General features: G+C 46.6%; 1 protein-coding gene across 2 annotated transcripts in view; it reads right to left on the bottom strand.

Moving 5' to 3' along the window:
- The window catches only part of LOC147624524 (mediator of RNA polymerase II transcription subunit 15a-like), a 94,449-nt gene that overhangs the window by 27,078 nt on the left and 41,454 nt on the right, over positions 1-25,917 (bottom strand). The window contains exons 8-9 of one of the 2 annotated variants that reach the window (XM_086819547.1): positions 12,797-13,138; positions 12,216-12,398 (exon numbers count right to left, since the gene is read on the bottom strand). The exons of the other annotated variant lie outside the window; for it this stretch is intronic. Of the exons in view, the coding sequence (XP_086675673.1) occupies positions 12,216-12,398; positions 12,797-13,138 (525 nt within the window). The remainder of the gene's footprint in view (positions 1-12,215; positions 12,399-12,796; positions 13,139-25,917) is intronic. 2 annotated transcript variants of the gene reach the window in all.

Raw genomic sequence — 25,917 nt, 5'->3', positions numbered from 1 at the left:
GTACATCACCGTTTGAAGGCCAAGAAAGCTGAATCTTATACGGATTATACAATGGCAATGATTGCTCAAGAGTTGCACATGCAACCGAGGGATAAAGCACGTGCATACTTGGCTTGTACCGAGGATGCCTATGCAGAAAAGGCAACCAAGGATACAATGTTTATGGTAGTGGTCAAAATATATGTCAAATGCCATTGCCGGCTGAAAATGTGCATGCACAACACATGCAACATGGGCTGTAATTTTCTATTGGTGCAGGTATTCCGCGTATTTCTCATGCCACTCATGCCTTCGAGTGTGCTCGTGAGGGAGAAGCTATGGCTGAAAATGCACCAATGCATGTTGAGGGGCCAGCAATGCCGCATGCTTACAGGGCACATGTATCTACGCCTTATGCATCACCTTTTGGTCCTAAAATGATGCCAGTCATCACAGGAGCTGTCCCAATGGACAAACATGGGGGAAAACATGTTGAGATATAGGCACATGCATCAAAATCTCGTGACTTCAAAGCCTGAGACAAATCTGTGAAGTTTGACACATATCATGGGGAATATGATGCATCAAAGGCACTTGCTTTTATTACCCAGTTTGATATTGCTTTCAGTGATGAGAATTTCGCTCAGAAATCCATGATCCAGCATGTAAGCATGTTTATCAAAGGCACTGCTGCCCATTGGTGGCTCACGGAGAAGCTCTCACCGAATCCTGTTAGATCATGGGAAGAGTTCAAGGAGAGGTTCTATGCTCAATTCTTGCCTCCCAATGCATTGAATGAGATAACAATGAAGTGGGATTGGGTGAAGCAAAATGAGGGGGAATCAGTGAATGCACATGTACAAAAGTTTTAGAAAGTACTTTTGAAGGTGTCTCCATTTATGCATGTCATCGAGGCGGAAAGGAAGAGAAGGTTTCAATCGGGATTGCAATCCATGTACAGAGCGGGACTACAAATGTATCCTGGTCACACCTTACACCAATTAATTGCAGCCGCCACTGCCACCGAGCAATTGGAACTCAAATTGAGTCGATCCAATAAGGCTAAACCCTCATTTCAAGGCAAAGAGAGGGCTATCCAAAACCTGCAAAATAATGAATAGCCACCTAAAAAGGACCAAAATGAAGAGAAAAATGGTCCAAAGGCTCAAAATAACACTACCAAGAAGCGTCCCTTCAAACTAAGAGACTATGGTATATGAGCGAGGGAAAATGCTTTACTTGTGGTAGCACCGAGCATATTGCAAAGGCATGCCCAAACAAGAAGAAGCGTGATAATGCAAATGCTAATGTGCATATGTTCATGTTTGATGATTGTGCATCTAAGAATTTCATATCCACACAGATGGCAGTTGCTTTGGGTATTGAAGTGGAGGACATGGGTCCTCAAATTGAAGCAGGGACTGCCTTTGTTGGAAGAGAAGTGCAGGTCATGCCTATTATTGGCAAGTTGCGCATACACATTCAAGGCTATGTGGATCATGAGGATTTTCTTGTGGTGCCTTTGAATGGCTGTGATGTATTGCTTGGAAAGCCGTGGCATAAACGTATTGATCCGTGCATGGATGAAGAGGATGACAGAGCCGGCGACGACTATCTTGAATTCGAGGATGAGTGCCTCTTCCGCTGGTTTATGAACCAAGTGTTTATCTGGGTATGGTCGAGCCGTGTAACAGGATCACCTTCATGCATAAAGGCCAACAGCATGTAATTGATGCTGGTGAAGAGGGTGATACCATTCCCCTCCTATCTCATGTACAAATTAAGAAAGTAATGAAAAAGAGTGTTTCGGTACTTGATTTTTGTACGAGATCATGTTGAGGAAAATAATGTACATGTAAACACTCTTAGTAATGATAGGCTGAAATTCTTGCAAGAGCACAATGATTGTTTTGTTGATGAGTAACCAAATGAGTTGCCACCCGTATGACCGAAAGATCATCGCATTGATCTTGTGCCGGGTAGCTCACCACCTAATAGGCCAGCCTATCGTGTAAGTGCATCCCAAAAAGAGGAGATCATGAAGCAGGTGAATGAGCTTCTTGAGAAGGGTTTGGTTCAGCCAAGCTCTTCCCCATATTGTTCACCTGTCCTCTTGGTTCAAAAGAAGGATGGATCCTTTCGTATGTGTGTGGATTATAGAGCTTTGAATAAGCTTACCATCAAGAATCGGTTTCCGATTCCACGAATAGACGACATCCTTGACAAGTTGGTTGGATCGGCATGCTTTAGATAAAATTGATCTCAAGAGTGGGTATCATCAAGTGCCTGTAGTACCTGAGGATGTACACAAAATTGCTTTCAAGACATCATTTGGGCTTTATAAGTATCTTGTTATCCCTTTTGGTCTTACAAATGCCCCGGCTACATTCAATAGAATGATGGATCGCATATTCCATGGGTACAGAAAATTTATAGGTGTCTTCTTTGATGACATCCTAGTCTTCTCGAAGACCGAAGAAGAGCATAGAGCTCATTTGGCCTTTGTTTTTGAAGAACTCCGTGAGCATAAACTCTTCATAAATGCAAAGAAGAGTGAGTTCTTCTTATCAGAGATAAATTATCTTGGGCATATTGTGTCCAAAGATGGAGTGCGGATGGATCCTGCAAAGATTGATGCAATTCGGAATTGGCCCGAATTGAGTTCGGTACATGAGATCCGTAGTTTTCTTGGATTATGCTCTTACTACCGCAGGTTCATTCGGCACTTCGCATGGATTGCTTCTCCTTTGCATAATTTGACAAAGAAGACGGCCACATTCAAATGGACTAATGTAGAGAGAGATGCATTCCTAAAATTGAAAGATGCAACTACTCATGGTCCATTGTGATCATGCCGGATTTGCAAAAGCCTTTTAGTGTGAAATGTGAAACATCTTGAAATTGCATAGGAGTTGTCTTAAATCAAGAGGGACATGTCGTGGCTTATGAGAGCCGTAGATTGCAGAACTACCTCTTGGCATTTATGAGAAAGAGCTCTTGGCTATGATTCATGCACTTACTACCTTCTTGGGGCTGATTTCACTGTGAAAACAGATCACCAGAGTTTGAGGTATTTTCTTACCCAAAGTAAATTGTCAGAGAAGCATATGAGGATGGCCAATTTTCTCTCTATGTTTCATTTTCAGATCTTGCACACCCCAGGAAAGAAGAATGTAGTGGCAGATGCATTGTCACAAAACCATATGTAGCAGCTATATCGGTTGCCTCTCATGGAGACTTGTCTGCCATGCGTGATTTGTATCATACGAATGCTGATTTTGCCACTATTGCTGATTTGATGGCTGGTCATGCTCATGGCTAATATGAGATCAAAGAGGGTTATCTCATGAAAGATAATTGCCTATGTGTGGTGTCTGACATGAGGCAAAAGGTTTTGGAAATACCATGCTCCTCCATATGCTAGTCATAGAGGCATAATGCCTACTACGCACATGATTGAGCCGTATTTCTTTTGGCCAAGTATGCGGAAGGACATAGAGGCACATGTACGTGCATGTATCACCTGTCAAAAGGTGAAATTTGATAGGCAAAAGGCACCAGGTTTGCTTCAGCCATTGCCTATTCCCACGCAGCCATGGGAAAGTATTACAATGGATTTCATTATGGACTTGCCACGGATCCAACAGGGTAATGATGCAATTTGGACAATTGCGGACAGGTTTAGCAAGCAAGCTCACTTCTTGCCGGTCAAAAAGACCATCAAAGTTGAGCATATGGTTAAAATATATCTTACACAAGTGTTCAAGCATCATGGAATGCCGAAGTCCATTGTAGGGGATAGAGATCCCAGGACAACAAGTCTCTTGTGGCGGACCTTATTTGATAATATGGGCACCAAATTGGACTTCTCATCAGCTTATCACCCTGAAACGGATGGACAAAGTGAGGCTGCAAATTCAGCCGTGTTGGATTTGTTGAAATGTTATGTGGCCGATCAGAAGTCTTCTTGGGAGAGGTACTTACCGCTTGTGGAATTTGCATACAACAACACAGTGCATGCATCTACGGGAAAGGCCCCGTTTGAGATTGTTTATGGTAAGGTGGTTTTGCCACCCATCCTTCGCACAAAGGATGGGATATTTGCAGCTGATGAGTATGTAAGAGACTTGGATATTGCTTTTGCTCAGGTGCGGACAGCCATGCAAGGTCACAAGACAAGCATAAAAAGACTGCCGACAAGCATAGAAGGCAATTGGATGTTAAAGAGAATGATTGGGTATTGCTGAAATTTGAGAAAGCAAGACTTGCAAAGAGGCCTGGCAAAGAGGGTGCATATCCTAAGCTTGCAACCAGGTACTATGGGCCTTTTCAAGTGATCGAGAAGATCAATGAAGTGGCTTTCAGATTGGCATTACCTAGTCATTGGCACATACACAATGCTTTTCATGTGAGTCTTCTTCGCAAGTATGTAGGACCGGAGCCCAATGAAATGGTCATTGAGGACCCACCAGAAGTGGATGAGCTTGAGGAGATCTTGCAACCAGAGCAAATTGTGTATCACAAGGAACGCAAGCTTGCTCTGCAAGCAAAGTTGTCAGGCGTTACCTTGTGAAGTTTAAAAACTATCTTCCCATTGATGCTAAATGGGTAGATGAAGAGTTCTTTAGAGATTGCCCGCATGTGCTTCACACATATTTGGATGCTTTTTAGTTGCGGACAACTGTTTAAAGCCGCGGGGATGACACCATTTGGCCACCCAATTGGTCCACCCGTGCTTTCTCATCCTGTATGTACATTGGCCTGGTGTCCATGGCAGTTGTATATGCAAGGGATTGATGCCACTCATGTGATACTGTGGACTTGGCTTTCCATTGGGACTTGTGCCTCCGTGTACATGCCCGGAAACGCTTAAGTGGATTGGTGTTCCATTGGGTCTGGTACCTCGTGTACTTGACTGGAGCACGTCTATTTTGGTATAATCTCATAAACAGGGATTGTCCATACCAATGCTGCATTGCATAGCACCTTTATGTGCTTGCTTGCAATTGAAATTGCATGCTGTTTTCATGCTTGCTTGACCAATGTGTAGTTCCGAGTAAGGGGACGCCCGCCCACGAACCGTGTGTGTGAAATTGTCTGCTGACATGGTTATGTGGCATGTGATAGGTGGTAAGTCTTGGTCATAAACCTAGCCTTAGAAGTTAGCACTAATTTATAAGTAAGTGTGTACACAATTCATTAAGTTTTGGGCGACCAAAACTCACTTATAAATTATGACCAACCTCGTGTTCACACACACTAATGTCCCAAGGTGGACATAACCCAATGTCCACCGCCCAAACCTTATCCCCTTTGTACAAAGGGAGTAGCCACCCATGTGTCCATAGTCACAGGGGATGGAAGGGACGAGGGCTTGGAATGGAGGGACACCAAAATGGGACGGACCGGCGACAGGGATGGCAGGGGACGGCCGGACGTCCCTTAGAAATCGTCACTCACAGGGGACGGGGACGGGGACGCCTTCAGAAACACGGACGCCGGTGGGGGACGGCAGGGAGCTGTTGCGCTATTTTCTGCCCGTTTTTCTGCATGTTTCTAGCCGTTTCGTTCGCCATTTCTAGCCGTTTATGGCTGTTGGCTTGGCCGTTTGGGGATGGCTTGGCCCTCTCTCTCTCTCTTGCCCTTGAGGCTTGCCTCTCTCTCTTGCCTATCTATATAAGAACAAGCCTCTACAAGGCTACAAGCACACACAACTTTCAAGCTTTCAAGCTTCTTCTAGCTTCCAACTTCCAAGTTCCAAGCCTCTCACACAAGGCCCGCCGCCCTACTCTCTACTATCTAGACTCTCTCTCCCTCTCTCTCTCTCTCACCTCTCCCTCAAGCCTCTTGAGTCTTCCAACTTCCAAGCCTCTAGGCTCTCACGGATGATTCGCAGCAAACCTTCAGTACCACATGATGTCCTTCGAGCGGAGTTTGCTGTACCACCTATGTTAGTAGAGGCCATGTTCCAGACTATATCTTTTATACACAGGATGCGGGAGCTCCCACTAAATCGGGTATCTCGGGCTGCTTTTGAGACATCCAGACAGCTTGCTAAGGAGGGACATACCTGGTCATGGTACTCCCAGGTGGTACAGTGGATATCATCACACAGGATTGATATTGACAGATTACCACCCTTACAGTATGACCTAGCTGCACCGCACAGACGCCTCTCTCAGACAGAGAGGAACAGAGTCATGAGACATGACATTTGGCAGGGCCACATACAGGAGACTTGGCTATCTCCCAATCAGCCACTCCCGACGAAGATGCTCTACTACAGAGACCACTTCTTGAGCACCTCCACAAACGGCTTCATCCAGCGACCACGATACTTGGAGGTCCACTTATCACATGGAGCCAGAGTAGCCATTGGGTGACTAAGGGTCTCATCACACCAACTAGAGATCGAGACTGGGAGAGCAGCATGCATCCCTCGAGCAGAGCGCATTTGCAGATTATGCAAGACGGGGGTAGAGACAGAGGAGCATTTTGTTTGCCAGTGTGGTGCTTTGCAGGAGATCAGGGCATGCTATCCTGAGGTTTTTAGAGGGACCACATCACTTAAACAGATCTGGGAAAAATCGGACCAGAGACAGCTAGGCAGACTACTACTAGCACTACAGAGACAGAGGGAGATCTTTCTTCAGACACCCGCACATCATAGCGGAGGAACACAGTCCCAGTTGACTGACTTCTTCTAGAGATTGGCACCAGTAGCCCAGCCACACACATTGGGAGTGACATCTCAGCGAGCGGAGGAGATTCGAGCTAGGCGACGACCCAGACTAGCCGGCTACCAGGCACCACGGCTACACCACAAAGAGATCACGGCCATCCGGTCTCGACACCAGCAGGAGGTCCAGGAGCAGCTGGCACATTTTCGCTCTGATCCAGGACGCATGTTCCAGACATTTACGGCATCCTCAGATCGGATGTATGACATATTGTACCCAGACTATGGGACTGGATGGAGTTAGGAGTAGATAACATATCATACTTGTATCACCCCTTCAGCATATAGAGATGCATTAGTAGTCCTAGTACTCCATCCACACCCTCTCGTTTGTACACCACCATTGAGTCCCCTATGGTCGTGTTGTCATACCTGTACATTTTATTCTCACTCCACATTTTCCTCTTGATGACTGGAGGAACATCATTGTACTACTTGTTTGTCTCATAGGCCAATTTTGGCCTTTTGCAGACGTTAATATCTCTCTCTCTCTCTCTCTCTCTCTCTCTCTCTCTCTCTCTCTCTCTCTCTCTCTCGCCTTAGCACTCCATCCACATCCCCACCCCCCTTATATTGTTTGTATATGGGCTCCACCGATCCATGATGATTCACAGTTGTATCCAGACACATGCACACTTTTTCTTTTGTTTCTTTTCTTCCGATGACCGGAAGAACACAGTTGTATTATTTTTTGTCTCATACGCCGACTTTGGCCTCTCGTAGACGTTAATATATCTTTCTTTCTTTCTTTCTTTCTTTCTCTCTCTCTCTCTCTCACAGATGGGACTACAGCACCATCTCCATGCACTCGACGACTTCTGCACACAGAGGGGACAGGGGGCTTACAGCGAACCTTGGGAAAACCAAGGCCATGATTTTCCACACCTCAGGGCCGGTTCGACAACAGGCCATCTTCACACTAGCAAGAGGACAGGTAGAGGTGGTAGACTCATATGTGTACCTGGGAATTACATTTACGACTCCACCAGGAAGATTTACTATGGCATAGGCAGCCAGGGATAAGACTCACACGAGGGTATGCAGCTCTGGCCATGCTAGAGAGACAATGTCACTAGCACACTTCCAGGAGCCCCGCATGAAGGGGTGGTTGTTTGACACACTAGTCACCCCTACTTTGATGTATGTTGCAGCAATATGGGCACCTAGGCTCGCCACCTCCACATGGTCTCAGATAGAGAGGCCTCAGATTCTCATGCTCTCACGAATGAGCCGCAGCAAACCCTCCGTCCCACATGACATTGTCCGGATGGAGTTTGCTTCACCTCCTATGCTAGTAGAGGCCCATCTGCTTCATACAGAGGATCAAAGATATGCCATCAGATCGACTCTCACATAGAGCTTTTGAGGCGTCCAGGCAGCTCGCAGAGAGTGGAAATAGGAGATCATGGTATTCATGATACAGTGGCTCACTCAGCATGGTCTTAATATAGATCACCTACCACCTTTCCAGTATGATATACATGCACCACACATCCAGCTCTCTCATAGTGAGAGCAACAGAGTCCTTCGGCAGGATTTATGGCAACGATACACTCAAGAGACTTGGATTACACCCAGTCAGCCTCTACCGTCGAAGATGCTATACTACAGAGATCAGTTTATGCGTATTTCAACGGATGGATTCATACAGAGACCTGGATACATGGATGTGTGCGTGCCTCACAGTGCCCGAGTGGCAATTGGCCAGCTCAAAGTGTCATCACACCAGCTTGAGATTGAGGTAGGTAGGGCAGCGGGGGGATCCCCACAGCAGAGAGGATATGCAGACTATGCCAGGAGGAGGTTGAGAGTGAGGAACATTATGTATGCAGATGCAGAGCATATAGTGTCATTAGAGAGAGATACACCACCATCTTCAGTGGACATCCCTCACTCCGCCAGATCATGGAGTCCACAGACCAGCGCAGATTTGGCCAGTTCTTGCTTGAGACACAGTGCCACAGAGAGACACTGCTACGGACTCATACCACAGGGAGAGGTGGGCGACAGCTCCAGCTCACTGATTTCTTCCAGAGATCTATCCCAATGCCTACCCTGACACAGGAGGGGGTTACACTTCAGCGCACTGCGGACCTTCGAGCCAGACGGAGACCGGGAGCACCAGGCTACCAGACTCCCAGACTACATCAGAGGGAGATCACAGAGATACGGGCTCGACATCAACACCATACCCACGAGCGGCTAGCTCACTTACACTCACACCCAGAGATCATGCTCCGAGGTATTTTTGCCTCGCTATCGCCTATGTATCACATATTACACCCCCATTATGGTACTGGTTGGAGCTAGACAAATATGCATTGCATTCTTGTATACCCTACGCATATAGGTTGCATACTGAGCCTCTAGCAACAGTGCTCCATCCATCACACCCCTCCACTAGCTCAGTACTTTCAGAGTTTATTTCATGTTCGTTTTGTCCTTTTTTTTTTCTGGACATCCAGAAGACATTGACAGTTGTACATTGATTTGTCTCATAGGTCGAGTTCGGCCTCTAGTAGACATTAATACAGCTTTCTTTCTTTCTTTCTTTCTCTCTCCCTTTCTCATTTCTCAAGGCTCAAGAGTCAAGCCATCTTCAACCATGGCATCCTCCTCACGTGCCGGGGCTTCCTGTAGAAGGACAACGGGATGAACATGGTGGGAGGAGGTTAACTACACCCCATCGGCTCATGGAGGCGGTTCTCGGCCATGGGCATGCAAGCTTTGCCCGTACCGGCGAACGGGTGGCGCCAACAAAGTGCGAGCCCACCTCTTGCATGAGATTGGGCATGAGGTGAGGTTTTGCATGAATGTCACGCCCGAGAAGAGACGGGAACTTCTTGACAAGCTTAGCGTCTACGAGGCGGTCGAAGCAGCAAGAAGGACACCACGAGTGGCCGTGGATCCCGCGACGATGGGGAGAGAGACTCAAGCCTCTACGATGGAGTCATGTGGTGGATCGGGATCATGCACACCATCACCTTCACCATCAAGTCGGAATGTTACTCCATCCACGACGCCAGCACCCTCCATCTCCATGGCCTCTCAACCATTACGTGTCCCACGACGACAATCTACACTTGGGGAGAATTGGAACCCCAAGTTGAAGGAGGAGGTGGATACGGCGGTGGCCCGCTTCTTCTTCCACGACCACATTGCCTTTCAAGCGGCTAGGTAAGTGCAATCGATCATTGCCAATTCATCATTCATGTTTTCATCATCCTAGTCCCCTTCTCATTAGTAAATTACTTTCTTGAATAGGTCGAAATACTTCAAGGTCATGGTTAAGAAGATTGGGGAGTATGGCTCAACCTATACGCCCCCCTCATCCGAGAGCTTGCGCACTACATTCCTCGAGAAGGAGAAGCGCATTGTAGAGCAAGCGGCCGACAACACAAAGCGGCAATGGGGGAGGAACGGAGTCTCCCTCATTGTGGATGGATGGAGTGACACCCGCAAGAGGAGTATTCACGGCGTGGTTGCATATTCCCGCGGAGAGATGTACTTCATCTAATCTCATGATGCATCCAGCACCAGGAAGAGCGCGGATGTGCTTGCGGCGGAGTGGGCTACCACCATGGAGATCGTTGGCTCCGAGCATGTAGTGGGCTTTGTTGCGGATGGGGAGCCTTCCAATAGGGCGACGGGAGCTATTCTCCAAGGTATGTATGGACATGTCACGGTGTTCTTTGTATGGCTCATTGCCTAAACAACCTCCTAAAGGACATCGGGGCATTGCCATGGATCAGCCCGCTCATTGAGGAGGCCAACACCATGGTCTCCTTTGTCCTCAACCACCAAAGACTTCGGCATGAGTTCAACAAGAGGTCATGTCTCTCTCTCCTCAAATATTCCAACACCCGGTTTACCTACAACTTTCTCATGTTGGGCTGGTTGAAGGATTGTAGCGGTGCTTTGAGGGGGCTTTTCCTTAGCGACAAGTTTGTCACCATGCAAGAGTCCCATACAAACACTGGCCAAGAGTGTAGGCTACGGGCGGATGACGCCTCTTGGTGGGAGCGTATGCAGACCACAAATGCTATGGTGAGACCCATACTCCACCTATTGAGAATTGTAGACGCTATATACCATGCATAGGCAAGGTCTACGAGGCCATGGATCGCATGATAGAGAAGCAGATACGAGGAGATCCATGCCTCGTGTCTAGGAAGGTGGAATTCCTACTACTCTCCGTTGCATGTAGCAGCTAATGTGGTGGACCCAAAATTCCAAGGCAACAAGCAGGAGAGCGACCGAGAGGTGAGCGCTGGATGGAGGATCATCTTGGATCGTTTTGTGCCTGATGCATCGATTAGGCGCAAGATCTTAGTCCTGACTCTTGAGTCATGACTCATTTTGTATCTACTTAATTATTAATACAATCAACCGTGAACGCCTTCACTCTTTGATTGGCGTATTTTGTTAATATGACTCAAAAGCTTATCATTTTAGTGTAAATTTGTGCTCATTTTGATGTACTTCCAAAGTAGAATAAGTGTAGAACTTTTAAAAAAAGTATTTTTTGAGTGTCGTTCTCTCTCCCGTCCCCGTTCCCTACTTATGGCCGTTCCCCGTCACCATCCCCCGTCCCTTGTGACTATACATGTGTCCACTCAAGCTTGCTCCACAAAGCACATGCCTACTACCTACACTGGACAACTCACCACCTCACTCCTCTCTCTAGTGATTGGCGCCTCCTTCATGAGGGCTGTTGGGCTGCATTTTCTACACATTCTCCTTCCCTACTCCATTTCCAAGCTTGCTAAGGTGTTTCTCAAGCTTCCAAGAGTGTTTCCGGATGCTAATCACTCTCCTACACACTCCCAATGACTGAAATTCAACAAAAATAGCTCTCTTTATTGCTGTAATTTCTGGCTCTACTTGCGATTGGTAAGCTTTTATGCTTAAATATGGAAGCAAGTAGCAGGAGGGAGGAGCTGGATTACAAGATCACATACCCTGTGTAGTGTTCTATTGTCCTACGTGCTCTCTTGCCGATTGTTGCTACCATGTATTGGTGGAACAATAGAGAGCAGATGGTAGGAAACATAGGAACTTGAGAGGGTAATGTGGGTTGCAAGTCTACATTTACAACCACTTGTTTGCAATACTATATTCATGTGCATTGGTATGGAAATCTGGTCAGAAATGCCCATGACACTATGTACTTGATTCTCCCAAGATCAATATACTTTATTTGAGGGAGAGGGGTCGGCCGTTCCGGCTCATTGTGTGTCTCTTGTCAATTCAGTAAATTACTTCTTGTATTTGAGCAAATGTCCATCAAATCTTAGTGTATTTAAGTGTATTGATTTAGCATTGTGTTCAACCAAGTTACATATACATATATATATATACATATGTATGTATGTATGTATGTATGTGGTTTTTTAGTGATGGATGAAACCTTTCGAAAAAAAGCCTTTGAAACCTTGAAACCTTCAAAACCTCGAAAGATTTCTTTTGACTATGATACAAAGTTGTGGCAACTCACTATATGAAACGAATTGCTGCGAAAAGCAGTATTTGGTTCCATTGCAATCGCGTTATAGGAGCAGGTCACCACAATTCCCTCCTTTCCATCTGCTGCAGTTTCCTCAGTTCTGTCATCGTTGATTTCAACGTGCGTATCTATGAGCCGTTCATTAATGTGATTTATCTCTTCATCCAAACTTCTCTGTACAAAGAAAAGAAAAGCTGCAATGTTATGTTGCCCGTTGGCGCAAGAAGAATGTTGCTCTAGGTGATAGATAGACTGATAGATGGATGCATGATTGGATAGTTGCACAGATGGACAGTAGAAGGACATAGACAAATGAACAAACAGACAAACAGATGAGTGGGTATAGAGGTACACAGACCATACACACACACAGAGATGAATGAATAGATAGATGGGAAAGATGTTTGGATAGACAGATACAAGGACAAGATGTATGGATAGATAGATAGATGGGTGGGTGGATACATAAGATGAGGGGATGGATGGATGGAATGATTAAAGCAACAAGAAAAGGTCAAAGAAAGCTGCCTGCAAAGCAGAAAAGAAAGATCACCATCAATATTTTACTTTACCTCAACCTTAGGGCGTTTTATACTTGACGTTGCAGTGGACTCAGTTTCCAAGTCTGTTCCACTAGGTCTCTGCAAGCTATTCACCACGCTTCCATCAGAAGACAGCAAACTCAAAGCCATGGAATCGATTCGCCTTTTAAATTTCCTATTGATTGCAATCCCGTCTGGTGAACTGAGTGCCCTTGCTTGTGACCTGCATTTGGTCACCTGTGCTAGATCCTCACCCACAGCAGCCCTTGACTGAGTGCCAGGTGCAGAGCCACCCAATTTGTCTGACAGGCTGATTATTGAATCGATGCCACCCACGGCCGATGCCAAGGCTCGGGAAGACATAGTGTTTATCTGGCCAAATTGATACATTTAGCAAACGCATAGCCATAACAATGAACAGCAACAGATATACATTTACTGCATGTAAGTCTCTTCCTGTCTCAAACGACAGCATATAGCACAAAACGAGCACGAAGATCCCATGTTCAAGGCCCATTCACCTCTCTCTCTCTCTCTCTCTCTCTCTCTCTCTCTCTCTCTCATACATATCTACATTTACCTTGGACTAGTGTTAGTTATCTTTGTTATGTTGTCTTTTTTTTCCATGATGAGATTCCATGGACATATTGTACACCTTTTGTCTCATAGACCCATTGGGTCTTTCACAAGACATTAATATATATCTTCTTCTTGTTCTCCACTGTTATCCGTATGAGCTCATAATGTATTTCCTGTCTCTCATTGTACCCACATGAGCCCATGATGTATCTGCATGTTATCAGGGCATAGATAGTTTTCTTTTCAGTTTTCCATGATTAAGTATTCCCATGGATTCATTGTACTATATTTTTCTCTCAGCCCCATTGGGTCTTTTGAAGATGCTAATATTACGTGACCAGGAGGCTAGATACATGTGGATCAGACTGCAGCTCTCGGCAGACAGGGTGTTATACATTGCTCTATGCTACTTCTCTCCTAGGATCGAGATATGCCATGACAGTAGAAGAGGAGAGTAGAGAGGAGGAGGACACAGGGCCATTGGGAGAGTCACCATATGCAGCCCTTTCAGATGAGATCATACACTACTCCAACCTGGGGAAGTCCTCCTTATGGGGGACTTCAATGCACGGACACAGAGCCGACAGTTCGACATTTATGATTTCGTTTTAGAAAATCTATCAACCACCACAAGAATCTGTGTATTGCCTTTAGAAGAACGTGGCAATGAAGTGATAAAATCCATCCTAATACTTTCCCAGCGTTCATTGGGAACTGGAAGTGGTTGAAGAAGACCAGCTGGAACTTGTCTGCTAGATTTCATACGTTGGCACAAGAGACACGCTGTAACAATAACATCTTGCTTCATTTGAGGCCAATAGTATGTAGTTGTCAAAAGACGATAAGTCTTGTTGATGCTTGGGTGTGCAGCATAAGTGACCTCGTGATGTTTTTTCACCACCAATACTCTTCGAACTTGAGTATCATGAGGTACACAAATACGGTCCTGATAACATAATAAACCATCCACTATTGTATATGCGCCATAAATCTTTAAGTCAGAAGGAGTTGCATTCTGAGAATTGAGAATTCGAAATGCACTTCCGAAATCACGATCTGTTGAATAACGATCCTTGAAACTTTGAGGTATATCCATTTCAACTGTAGAAATAGCCAAGACCGAAGCTGACAGTATACGACTGAGAGCATCCGCAACCACATTGGTAAGACCAGGAACATACTCAATTGTCATATGAAAATTGGCTAAGAATTCGACCCAACGTGCTTGCCTAGCATTCATAACTGGCTGCGTGAAGATATATTTCAAAGAATGATGATCTGTTTTTACCACTAAATCCGCACCAAGGAGATAATGTTTCCATGCACGATAGGCATGAACAATAGCTAAAAATTCCTTGTCATATATCGGGTATCTTCCTTGAATTGCAAAGTGCTTATGACTGTCAAACGCAATAGCACGTCCTTGTTGCATTAACGGCACCAGTGGCAATATCAGAAGCATCCGTGTAAACATCAAAGGGGAGAGTAGGGTCTGGAATAGCCATGACAGGAGTTGTTGTCAAAGCTGTCTTTAAATTTGCAAAAGCTTGTGTTGCGGCTTCAGTCCATTGGAATGCAAGAGCGGACTTAAAAAGTTCGGTGAGAGGAGCAGCTATTTCGGAAAATCGATGAACCTTTGTGTGATAGAAGTTGGCAAGTCCCAGAAAAGAACGAACATCATGGATGTTTGTGGGAGTTGGCCAATTGACAATAACCTGTATTTTCTTTGGATCCACGGAAATTCCGTCTGCTGAAACAACATGTCCAAGGTATTCCAAGGATGTCTTGAAGAATTCACTTTTGCCTCGATTGATATAAAGAGCATTGTCTCGAAGCACCTGGAAAACGATCTTAAGATGTGCCTTGTGTTCTTCCATATTACGACTGAACACCAGGATGTCGTCAAGATAAATAATGACGAACTTGTCCAAGAAAGGACGAAAAAGATCATTCATCAGACTCATAAATGTTGCGGGGGCATTGGTTAACCCGCATGGCATGACCAGGTACTCGTAATGACCATATTTTGAGCGAAAAGCTGTCTTATATTCATCACCTTCGCGAATGCAAATTTGATGATATCCAGACTTAAGATCAATTTTGGAGAAGACCTTTGCATGGAGCAATTGATCAAAAAATTCATCAATGCGTGGAAGAGGATACTTATTCTTGATAGTTAACTTATTAAGGGCACGATAGTCGATGCAAAGACGCATAGACTTATCCTTCTTTTTCACCAAAAGCACTGGAGCTCCAAAAGGGCTTTTACTTGGTCGAATATGTCCTTTCTCCCAAAAGTTCAGTAAGTTGTCGCTGTATCTCCTGAGATTCCGTAAAAGAAACTCGATATGAAGCATGAGTAGGTGGAGCACTGCCAGGAAGAATATCAATAGCATGGTCGACTGGTCGACGAGGTGGGAGGACCGCAGGAAGCTCCTGAGGAAAAAGATCCAAGTATCACCTTTATATCTATGTCCTCGGGAGAGTCGTTGGCTGAATAGACCATCAAAAGTACTGAGGAACAACCACTCTTGCGGACCCACCGTTTCACTTGAAGAGCTGAAAGGGTTGGTGTAGAAGGTTGGTCTATGATTCCTTCGAGAGCCACAAGCATACCATTTTGAGCAAATTGTATAGAATGGTTCCGGAAACTAATCAGGGGATCATATTAACCGTTCTTGACCAAGGATCATATCATAATGTGCCAAATTCATGACTTGGAAATCCAATTTGTCAACATAGTGCTGAATTCGAAAGAAGAGGTGTTTGGCAATGGTGTTACACGAGGATGTGGAACCATCGGCAAGCTCTACTTCATAAACAACCGTACTTGGAGAAGTCCGAATCTTCAATCTCTAAGTCAAGGTGGTTCCCACAAAATTATGAGAACACCCACTGTCAATGAGCACCTGAATAGGGTGACTGGAAATAGAACCTTGAAGAACCAAAACCTGAGTAGACCGCTGAGGCAACGGTGAAGAGGCAGTTTGTGCTGTAGCAGTAGCGGTAATTACTGAAGCATGTGCAATAGCATGGTGGTTAACTGCACGCTTTCCTTTGTCAGCAATTAGGGGTTTCTCCGCAGAAATGGGGGGTTCAGCATTAGAATTCTGTCGATGGGTTGGTCTTTTGGGGCACTCAAACCAACGATGAGGTCCATTACAAATTGTGCACAATCCTGTCTTTTATTGATCCCGTCCAGAAGGAACAGTAGAAGGACGAGGATTGCGAGATTGGTCACGTCTTTGGTCCTGTCCACGATCCGAACTGCGTGGTTGGAAGGAGTTAGAACGTCGGAACCGAAAAGAGGACGATCCCTCTGATCGGCGAGGGTGTTGAGAATTATTCCATTGGGGATTAGGCCGGGAGGTAGAAGAGCCAGATGACTCTATGTGACTATCTCGGCTCATACGAGATCCATTGGCTTTCTGAAAGTCATTAGCTCGACCGGAAGAGGCCGAATTTCGAGAACTAATGTCTGCAACGCGCTCGGCATATCGTATGGCATCGGCAAGATCGACAGGGTTATATTTCTGAACATCGGCACGCAGTGTGGGGTTAAGCCCTTCAACGAAGGCATGAAGTTCGTCCGCTGGGGACAAAGAATCAATCTCCAGTATCAAGTTGGTGAACTGGGAGATATAAGCTTTGGTCCAAATGGCGTAAGCGAGTACGGGCTTGGAAATCCGCATTGGCAGGTATGAACTGCTTACGAAGGACCCGCTCGAATTTTTCCCACGTTGTAACCGTTTTTCCAGAGTGCTGTCGTCGTTGCCACCATAATAAAGCAGTGTCTTTGAGGAGGGATACCGCAAAAGTCACCTTTTTGGAGTCAGAAAGGGTCATGGATTCAAAGTATAACTGCAATTTGTAGAGCCATTGGTCTAAGATGCGCTTATTGCGCTGACCACCATAAGAGTCAGGGGGTTTAATTTCCAATTTCTTTGTTTTACTGGCTTGTAAAAGACGATAAAGAGTTTTAAGGTCGTCGCCTTCTACCTCGGAAGGAATGACGTCTTCGTCTGCTGGTACTGTTGCTGAAACAGCTGCTGCTGGTACGGAACTTGTGTAGGAGTGGCGATCCGTGTGGAGCGATACACTCAAGAGACTTGGATTACACCCAGTCAGCCTCTACCGCCGAAGATGCTATACTACAGAGATCAGTTTATGCGTATCTCAGCGATGGATTCATTCAGCGACCCAGATATATGGATTGTGTACATGCCTCACAGTGCCCGAGTGGCGATTGGCCAGCTCAGAGTGTCATCACACCAGCAGGTAGTAGGGCAGCACAGATCCCAAGAGCAGAGAGGATATGCAGACTATGCCACGAGGAGGTTGAGAGTGAGGAGCATTATGTATGCAGATGCAGAGCATATAGTGACATTAGAGAGAGATACACCACCATCTTCAGTGGACATCCCTCACTCCGCCAGATCATGGAATCCGCAGACCAACGCAAATTTGGCAGTTCTTGCTAGAGACACAGCGCCATAGAGAGGCACTGCTACGCACTCATACCATAGGGAGAGGTGGGCGACAGCTCCAGCTCACTCATTTCTTCCAGAGATCTATCCCAGTGCCTACCCTGACACAAGAGGGGGTTACACTTCAGCACGCTGCGGACTTCCGAGCCAGAGGGAGACCGAGAGCACCAGGCTACCAGACTCCCAGACTACATCAGAGGGAGATCACAGAGATACGGGCTTGACATCAGCACCATATCCATGAGCGGCTAGCTCACTTACACTCACACCTGGAGATCATGCTCCGAGGGATTTTTGCCTCGCCATCGCCTATGTATCACATATTACACCCCCGTTATGGTGCTGGTTGGAGCCAGACAGATTTGCATTGCATTCTTGTATACTCTACGCATATAGGTTGCATATTGAGCCTCTAGCAGTAGTGCTCCATCCATCACACCCCCCCCCACTAGCTCAGTACTTTCATAGTTTATTTCATGTTCATTTTGTCCTTTTTTTTTTCTGGACACCCAGAGGACATTGACAATTGTACATTGATTTGTCTCATAGGTCGAGTTCAACCTCTAGTAGACGTTAATACAGCTTTCTTTCTTTCTTTCTTTCTCGGAAGCACCTTGATCCCCCTCCTATTGTATGCAGATGACATAGTGCCCATTTCAGATTCAGCCAAGGGATTATAGACGCACAACCTGCATTGCACACCTTTTGTGGGCAACGGACCTCATGTTAACCTTGGGCAGATCAAGGTTCTGATCTTTAACACCTCATTCGGTAGCATCCAGACATCACTTCTCCTAGATAGGAGATCCTGTGGATACTATCACAACATATGTATACCTAGGATCCACCTTATTTTTACCATGCGCCCGGCATCCCAGCCCAAATGGACAAGAGGCTATCCAAGCCCTCGTTGCTTTCAAAATTCACACACTTTCAAGAACCTAGCATTACCAGATTGCTCTTCAACACCTTCGTGACCCCACGGTGATGTACAGGGTTCCTTTCTGACGATGTTAGGTATTCCGGAGTCTCTGTGTGTGTACCCATCGTGTATGTGTACCCCTGTTTGTGTACCCACTTGTGTCTGTGTGTGAACAGCCCTTGTATGTGTGTGTGAACACACTTATGTGAGTGAGTGAGTGTGTGTGAACCACCTCTTATAGCCTTTTTATGTGTGAATGTCATAAGTAGTGATGTCATAGGCATAGCCATGTGTCATTGCCCCCCTTAATGTGATGTGTCAAAGATAAGGCTTTTTAGCATATAAAAGCATGTACTTGATGAGGCTTTAATAACAATCAAGCATATCATTCACTCATGCAACAGCAGGTGGTGTCGCACCTCACAACCTCTATCGAAGGTAAAACTACAAACCAAGGATGGGTCCTCTTTTTTTTCCCAGAAAAAAAATCCTTCTATTAGTTAATGAAAAACATCCACAAAGGGCTAGATACAAACTTGCCTCATATATGGGGCGGGAATCACATGATCATAAGGGGAAGAGACACTTCTCCTCCGGCTGGCCGCTCTGTGAGGAGAAGGCTATCTCATACAAAGGGAGGGGGGAGGGGGACAACCACACAGGTGGTCTGTAATGCCAAGTGGGGTCACCACCTCTATCTGTGAGAAAAGATTCAGGGCTCCGGAGCCTCACGAAAGCTTCCCGCCGGTTCCGCATGCGGTCAAATACTCCCTGAAGCTTCCCCCACTGACCATGGAGGGTATGAATGATGTCGAGCCAAATGCTCTTGATGGACTCAACAGCAAGCGGAGTATGGGTACCCTCAATGGCCTCGCTACATCTAGCTCGCCAAATGTGCCAGGCTGCAATTTGCAGCTGCTGCAAATCTCCCATCTCTTGCATGAGCCTCGTTGCCACTGATCTGTACGTGGGACTGTGACTGGTATTGCCAAAAGAGACCTGAAGGGCTAGCCCTCCCCCATCCTCCTCATAAGCCCTGACCATCACTGTCACCATTTGGCCACCCGAATGGTTCACTCTTGCTTTCACACTATGTACATATTGGATTGGTGTCCATGGCTTATGGAATGTGCCTATGCATGTGATTGACACGTGTCATGCTGTATAGTTGGATATGATATTCCGCTGGGACTTGAAATTATCATGCCCGAAATATCTGGAGGACTTGGCTTTCCGCTGGGACTTGTGCCTTTGTGTACATGCCCGGAAACGCCTGGAGGATTGGCTTTCCACTGGGTCTGGTATCGCATATACTTGCCTGGAAACGCCTGGTCTTATATGGTTTCATGAACGGAAATTGCTCATGCCAATGCTGCATTGCATAGCATCTTTATGTGCTTGCTTGCAATTGAAATTGCATGCTGTTTTCATGAGGGGACGCCCGCCCGTGAACCATACGTGTGAAAATGTCTGTTGACATGGTTGTGTGGCATGTGAACAGGTGGTAAGTATTACCCAATCTAGGCTCAAATAGCCCTTAGGACTTAGCCAATATTTATAAGTGAGTGCGTTCCCACTTCATTAAAGTTTGGCGCCCAAAAGTCACTTATAAATTATGACCGCTTCTAAGTTCACACTCACTGAAGTCCCGAGCGGACAAGACTCAATGTCCAGGACCTGATCCTCCCCTTTTACTCATAAATGGGCATCTCCCCATGTCCCTTCACCTGATTGGACCCCAATTCACTTATTAAGAGAAAATTCGTGTTTTCTCTTCATGAGGATTTTTGGAGGCTGAAAACTCTGTTTTTCCACCATTTCTCTCCATTTCCAAGCTCTCCATAGCCATACCCAACTTGCTAGGGTGTTTTCCAAGCTTCCAAGAGTGTTTCCAAGTGCTAATCACTCTCCTACTCACTCCCAATGACTGAAATTCAGCGAAAACAGCTCTTATTTTTGCTGTAATTTTTGGTTTTTTTGCTGAAAATTTCAGCCTTCCTTTCTCAAGTTGAACCATAGGGGAAGCTTTCAGTGGGTTCCCTTTATCCTCTTGAAGACTTTTGCCGCGAAGGATTGCGGCAAATCGAAGATATCAACACTTCTAAAGCTTCCAACGCGAAGGCTTCCGCTTGCAACAACTTCTATGAAGACTGGTAAGCTAATTGGACAATGTGTTGTCATTACTTATTCAGTAGAAGGGCAAGACTCCTTGTTTAGCCGCCCTGTGTAGTATTTCTCTTGTCCGATGTGCTCTTGAAGATGTTGCTACCTTGCTTGGTAGAACATAGAGCCAATGGTAGAGAATATGGGCACTGAAGTCGGGCCGGGCATCAAGGCAGCTCCTTGGTGATCTACATCGACATACCATTGTTTTCTAAATGCTGAATTTCATATGCATTGGCATGGAGGATTTGGCAATGGATGCCTGTGAAGCTATGTATTGAATTTCTCCAATAGTAATACAATTTACTCAAGGAAGGGGTCGGCCGTTCTGGCTCATTGTGTGTCTCTTGTCAATTCAGCAATTTACTTCTTGTATATGAGCAAGTGTCCTTCAAATCTTAGTGTATTTAAGTATATTGATTAGCATTGTGTTCAACCAAGTTACAATCACAACCTCTATGGCCCAAGCGACAGTGCCCCATGTAATGATCCAGGTCAAGGCCCTGTCCATAGTGAAGATGCAGAGAATCCACTCCCAGATCTGCTGAGCCTTCGGGCAATCCCAAAGACAATGTCGTTGAGACTCCTGAGGATGGCCGCACCTGCTGCTGCAGCCAGGGTGCCATCAATCTCTGGCATTTGGATCCTGCAACCTAGCCGCACCCTCTATGGGAAGCTCGGATCTCTCAAGTCTACCATGGGATCCAATAGAAAAAGTGAGCAGACCACTATCCTCATCTGCACCGTGGACCGCCATGAGAATATCATGTCTAGTAAACACACCTAGCCATACTGGGGAGGTCAGGTCTGCGATAGGAGTCAACCACTCCTGAGGGATAGCTAAGTCGAGGACCCCTGTCGGGCCTCTCCTGCACCTTCGGGGGTAACTATTTGTGTCGATCCAATCTCCAAGACACATGGCTAGTCCCATGCTCAAGGCGCCCCATGATACATGCGGTCGGGCCCCCAACATGTGGCCATTGGATAAACGGATCAGGGGTTCCAGACCAACGGCTACCGAAGCTGCTCCTCTGAGGCTGCCGAAGCGATTTGTCTAAGGGCCAACCTAAGATGATCCCAAGCTCGAAGTAAGCTGGCTACAAATCTTTCCTCAAAAGTTGGACTAAAACCGTGGACCCGCATCTCTATGAAAATCCATCTGGTACTGTATGGCCAAGGGCCCCCAAGACTCGGGGTGCGGGCTGAAATCCGGGCCAATAAGAAATCCTTCCAAGGCTCACGGCCAAGAAGGAGCCCTCTAACAATCAACTTATCCAACAAGGCACGGCTCTGAATAGCAAGGTCAATGAGGCCTAGCCCCCTCTACGACGTGGCTAAATGATCACTCTCCATGCCACCTTGGCCCTAGCTGGCCTCCCATCTACCGGCCCATAAGAAGTTCCGGATCAATCGTTGTACCTGGCCAATACATGCCCAAGAGAAGGCCCAGCACGAAGTGATGTACCACATGGTGGCAAGAAGTACCTGGTTCGCCACCACCACTCTACTTGCTAGGGAGAGCCTCGCAAAACTCCAGTATAAAAGCTTCTTCTGAATACTCAAAAGGAGTGGGGTGAGCTGCTGCTCACCCCACTCAGGAGAGATATCATTGTCCGTGTGGTCCGTTCTCTGATGGGGTCCCGGATCCTCAACTTCTAACTGTCCGAATCCGGGTTCTCGAAAAAGATGCACGAGCGTGGCAAATGGCGGAAATTTCCAACAGTGGCCCAAACGGCGCCGAAGAGGCATGAAATTCGAATCATGCATGGACAAATGTGTGGCAAGCAACCCGGATCTTTCTTGTTGTGTTCAGATGCGATTCGGACTCATTTCCGATCCGAAACTCTGTTATGGCGATTTTGCACTATCTTCGTCGGGACCCAACTTTGACGCGCTGAGAGAATTGATTGTGATGCCCAAATCCATGCACGGAGTGATGTGGACATAGAGCAACCTGGAGTGCCCCTCAGGATCCACTGAAAAGCCTCAACTAGGCGCCAAGTCGGGGTAGGTGCTGAGCCTACTCAAAAACCACACAACTTGTGCCAATTGAACTGTGCTCCTGATGCACGGCAAAAAATCTCGATTGCCTCTGTGAATCTCTAGAGATTCCCCACATCTCTTGAAAGGAAGGCTGCTGTGTCGTCTACAAACTCTGAGTCAAGTAGCTCCTCCTGCGTGAGGAGGGGAAGACACAATCCCTGAAGCCCGACCTCCTGGGCTGAGAGAAAACTACTCATGGCCTCAGCGACGAATAGGAAGAGGTAAGGTGCCAAAGGACAGCCCTGCCGAACTGAGCGGGAAAGGCTCCCTCAATGAGAACCTGGCTGTGTGATGCTGAGTAAAGTCCTGAGATTCCGAATCCACTCCATGGGAAATCCCATTCGGCTCATCGTGCCCTCCAGAAAGCTCCAATCAACCCTATCATAAGCTTTCTCAAAGTCTAGGAGTAGCACTATGAGGTCCTGCTGCGGCATCCTAGCCGAAGCTATCGCCTCCCACAAGGTGAAAAAGTTGTCCAGAATGCTCGGATCTTGAACAAAGCCGGTCTAAGTGTCATGAATCAAGTCCGGGAAAAAGGCCTGAAGTCTCCTGCTGATGGCCTTGGCCAAGATCTTATAAGCGGTCCCTAGAAAAGTGATGGGTCTCCACTGCCGGATCTCCAAACTGACACCACCCTTCTTGGGAATCAAGTGAATCAAGCCCTCTGAGAGCCTCTCTGGCATGGCACCTGTGAGCATAATCTCATTGAAGGCAGCTCGAAGGCCGCCTTCCATGAGGTCCCATTGACAAAGAAAGAAAGAAATTGGAAGCTCGTCCGCCCTCGGGCATTTGCCCCTGAGTAATGTTGTCATCGCCTCCCGCCAACTCCTCTGCTATGAATGGAGTCAGTAAGGACCAAAGAGGAGGAGGAACCACCTCTCTCGTGTGTCGCCAAACCCCCTCGTGCATGTCCACCACTTGTCGGGATAATGGGGCACATGTGAGAAGAGAGTGGAAGAAATCAGTGGCGATGGCTCTCACATGGGGGGGGGGGGAGTCAGAAACAATAGCTCCATCCTGGCCACGCAGCCTACAAATCCCATCTTTCCTCCTGTGGGGACCGGCTATCCCGAAGAAATCTCATGCGACTCTGTCCCTAGCCTGGGTCCAGAATGACACTCTGGCATGGAATCTGTACTCCACCCTCCTCTCCTCTATGGATCTAATCTCCGTGCGGGCGGCAACAAGCTAACTCTCAATCCATGGGATATCTGGGGAACGCTCCTGAAGCCGCTGTAAAGAGGCTAGGCCCCTCCTCAGACTCAGCTTTTGCTCCTAAAGAATAAAAGCTTGTAATGAAAATATGATAGTAGTTCCTCTTTTAAGCTTAAAATCAAACTATAAATTTAAATCATAAGTTTAACCATAATCATAAACTTAATTATAATTATTCCACTAGATTAAGCTAATTCCATTATTTCTCTTTTCCCAAATTGATAGGATAATCTATTTCTCATTTAGAATCAATCAAAGTAGTTTTTAACTACTTATAAATAATCTAAAAGAATTAACCATTATTTTGTTAACACAAAATCATAAAAATACCATTTTCTTAATCTCTAGCTTATCAAGCCTAGAGTTTAGCTTTGAATTAAGAGACTATCATTAAGAAGCATCCTTTTTCAAGGGATTTAGCCCACACATCAAAGCCTGAGGTAAAGTCCAGTTCCGCCCAAATCCGCTCTATCCTACTGCAGATCTTGGAGTCCTGAATGAGGCTGTCCGGAATCCTAGAGCTCACGTGCCTGTCGTGCCTCCAAGGGTCCTCTAGGGACAGAATAACCGAGGCGTGATCTGAAAAAGAAGTGCCTGCCAAGATACCGATCATGCCCCCACGGCTGCAAGTCCACTCATAAACGTAGAACTTGTCAAGTCTAGAAAGGTTGGGGCCGGTGCTCCTCCTATCCGCTCTCGAGAAGCTGAGGCTCCCAGGGCTGCGCTCAAACTCTGGCAGATGCCAAGGGTCTTGTCCCAGTACCAGTATCAGCTTCTCCCAGGCAGAGTACTCTGCTCCTGAGAATGTGGCCGTACCTCCTCCAAACTCTGGCAGATCCCAAGGGTCCTGTCCCCTAAGTACCAGTATCAAATCCTCCCAGGCAGAGTACTCTGCTCCTAAGACTATGGCCTTACCTCCTCCAAGTCTATCCTTTGATGCCTCTATCATGTTGAAGTCGCCACCCATGCACCAAAAGTCGGCCTGGGGAAGGGCCTACTGCATTGTGCTCCAAAAGAGGGCTCTACTTGTAGTGGCATTCGAGGAATAAACATTGAGGAAGCTAACGCTATCCTCTCCAATCAAAATGGTGATCCACTGTGCTCGCCCCGGAACAATGACTCTTTCACTGACAGAGATGCAAACTCCTCCTTGTGTCCCTGAAGGGCCGAAGGATGGAGACCAAACAGTATGACTCCTGTCTGGTAAAATCTTCCCGCATCGGCGGGTACGCCCCTCTAAGAGTTGATGCTCCTGAAGGAAAAGAATGTCAATAGACCCCCCCACTAGGACTCTCTGAAGCCCTCCTCTAAGAACGCCTCGTCTGTGAAAGCACTGAGGCCCCCCTAAACCCTGTATGTTCCACAAGACTATCCACATATCAATCTCTGTGTGAGGCAGAACTACCCTCCACTCAAAGAGTCTTGGGCGAGGGTTTAGACAGGGAATAATCACAATCCATCCTGGGGCAAAGGCATGCCAAGTGGGTACGTATCATGTCCTCCATGTGACGCCACTCCTTCCGAGCGCGAGAATATGCGTACTCCAGACTCCATCGATCACAATGGAGGTACCTCTAAGAGGGGGGGAGAGGTACTGCAACAGATTCACCGAAGTATGCATGAACATAGAGTAGCACCTCCAGGATGGAGGCCACCATCTCCCTGTCTTGTGGGATGAGCCTCCAACTCCATCCTAGCCAATCGCCATAGATGGGTGAGTACGTCGGTGATGCGAAGATCGT

Source organism: Cibotium barometz, chromosome 25, assembly GCF_041138505.1.
Source record: "Cibotium barometz isolate CiBa-2024 chromosome 25, ASM4113850v1, whole genome shotgun sequence".
In the NCBI taxonomy this organism is placed as follows: domain Eukaryota; kingdom Viridiplantae; phylum Streptophyta; class Polypodiopsida; order Cyatheales; family Cibotiaceae; genus Cibotium; species Cibotium barometz.
This window is presented reverse-complemented; position numbering and strand designations above follow the sequence as displayed.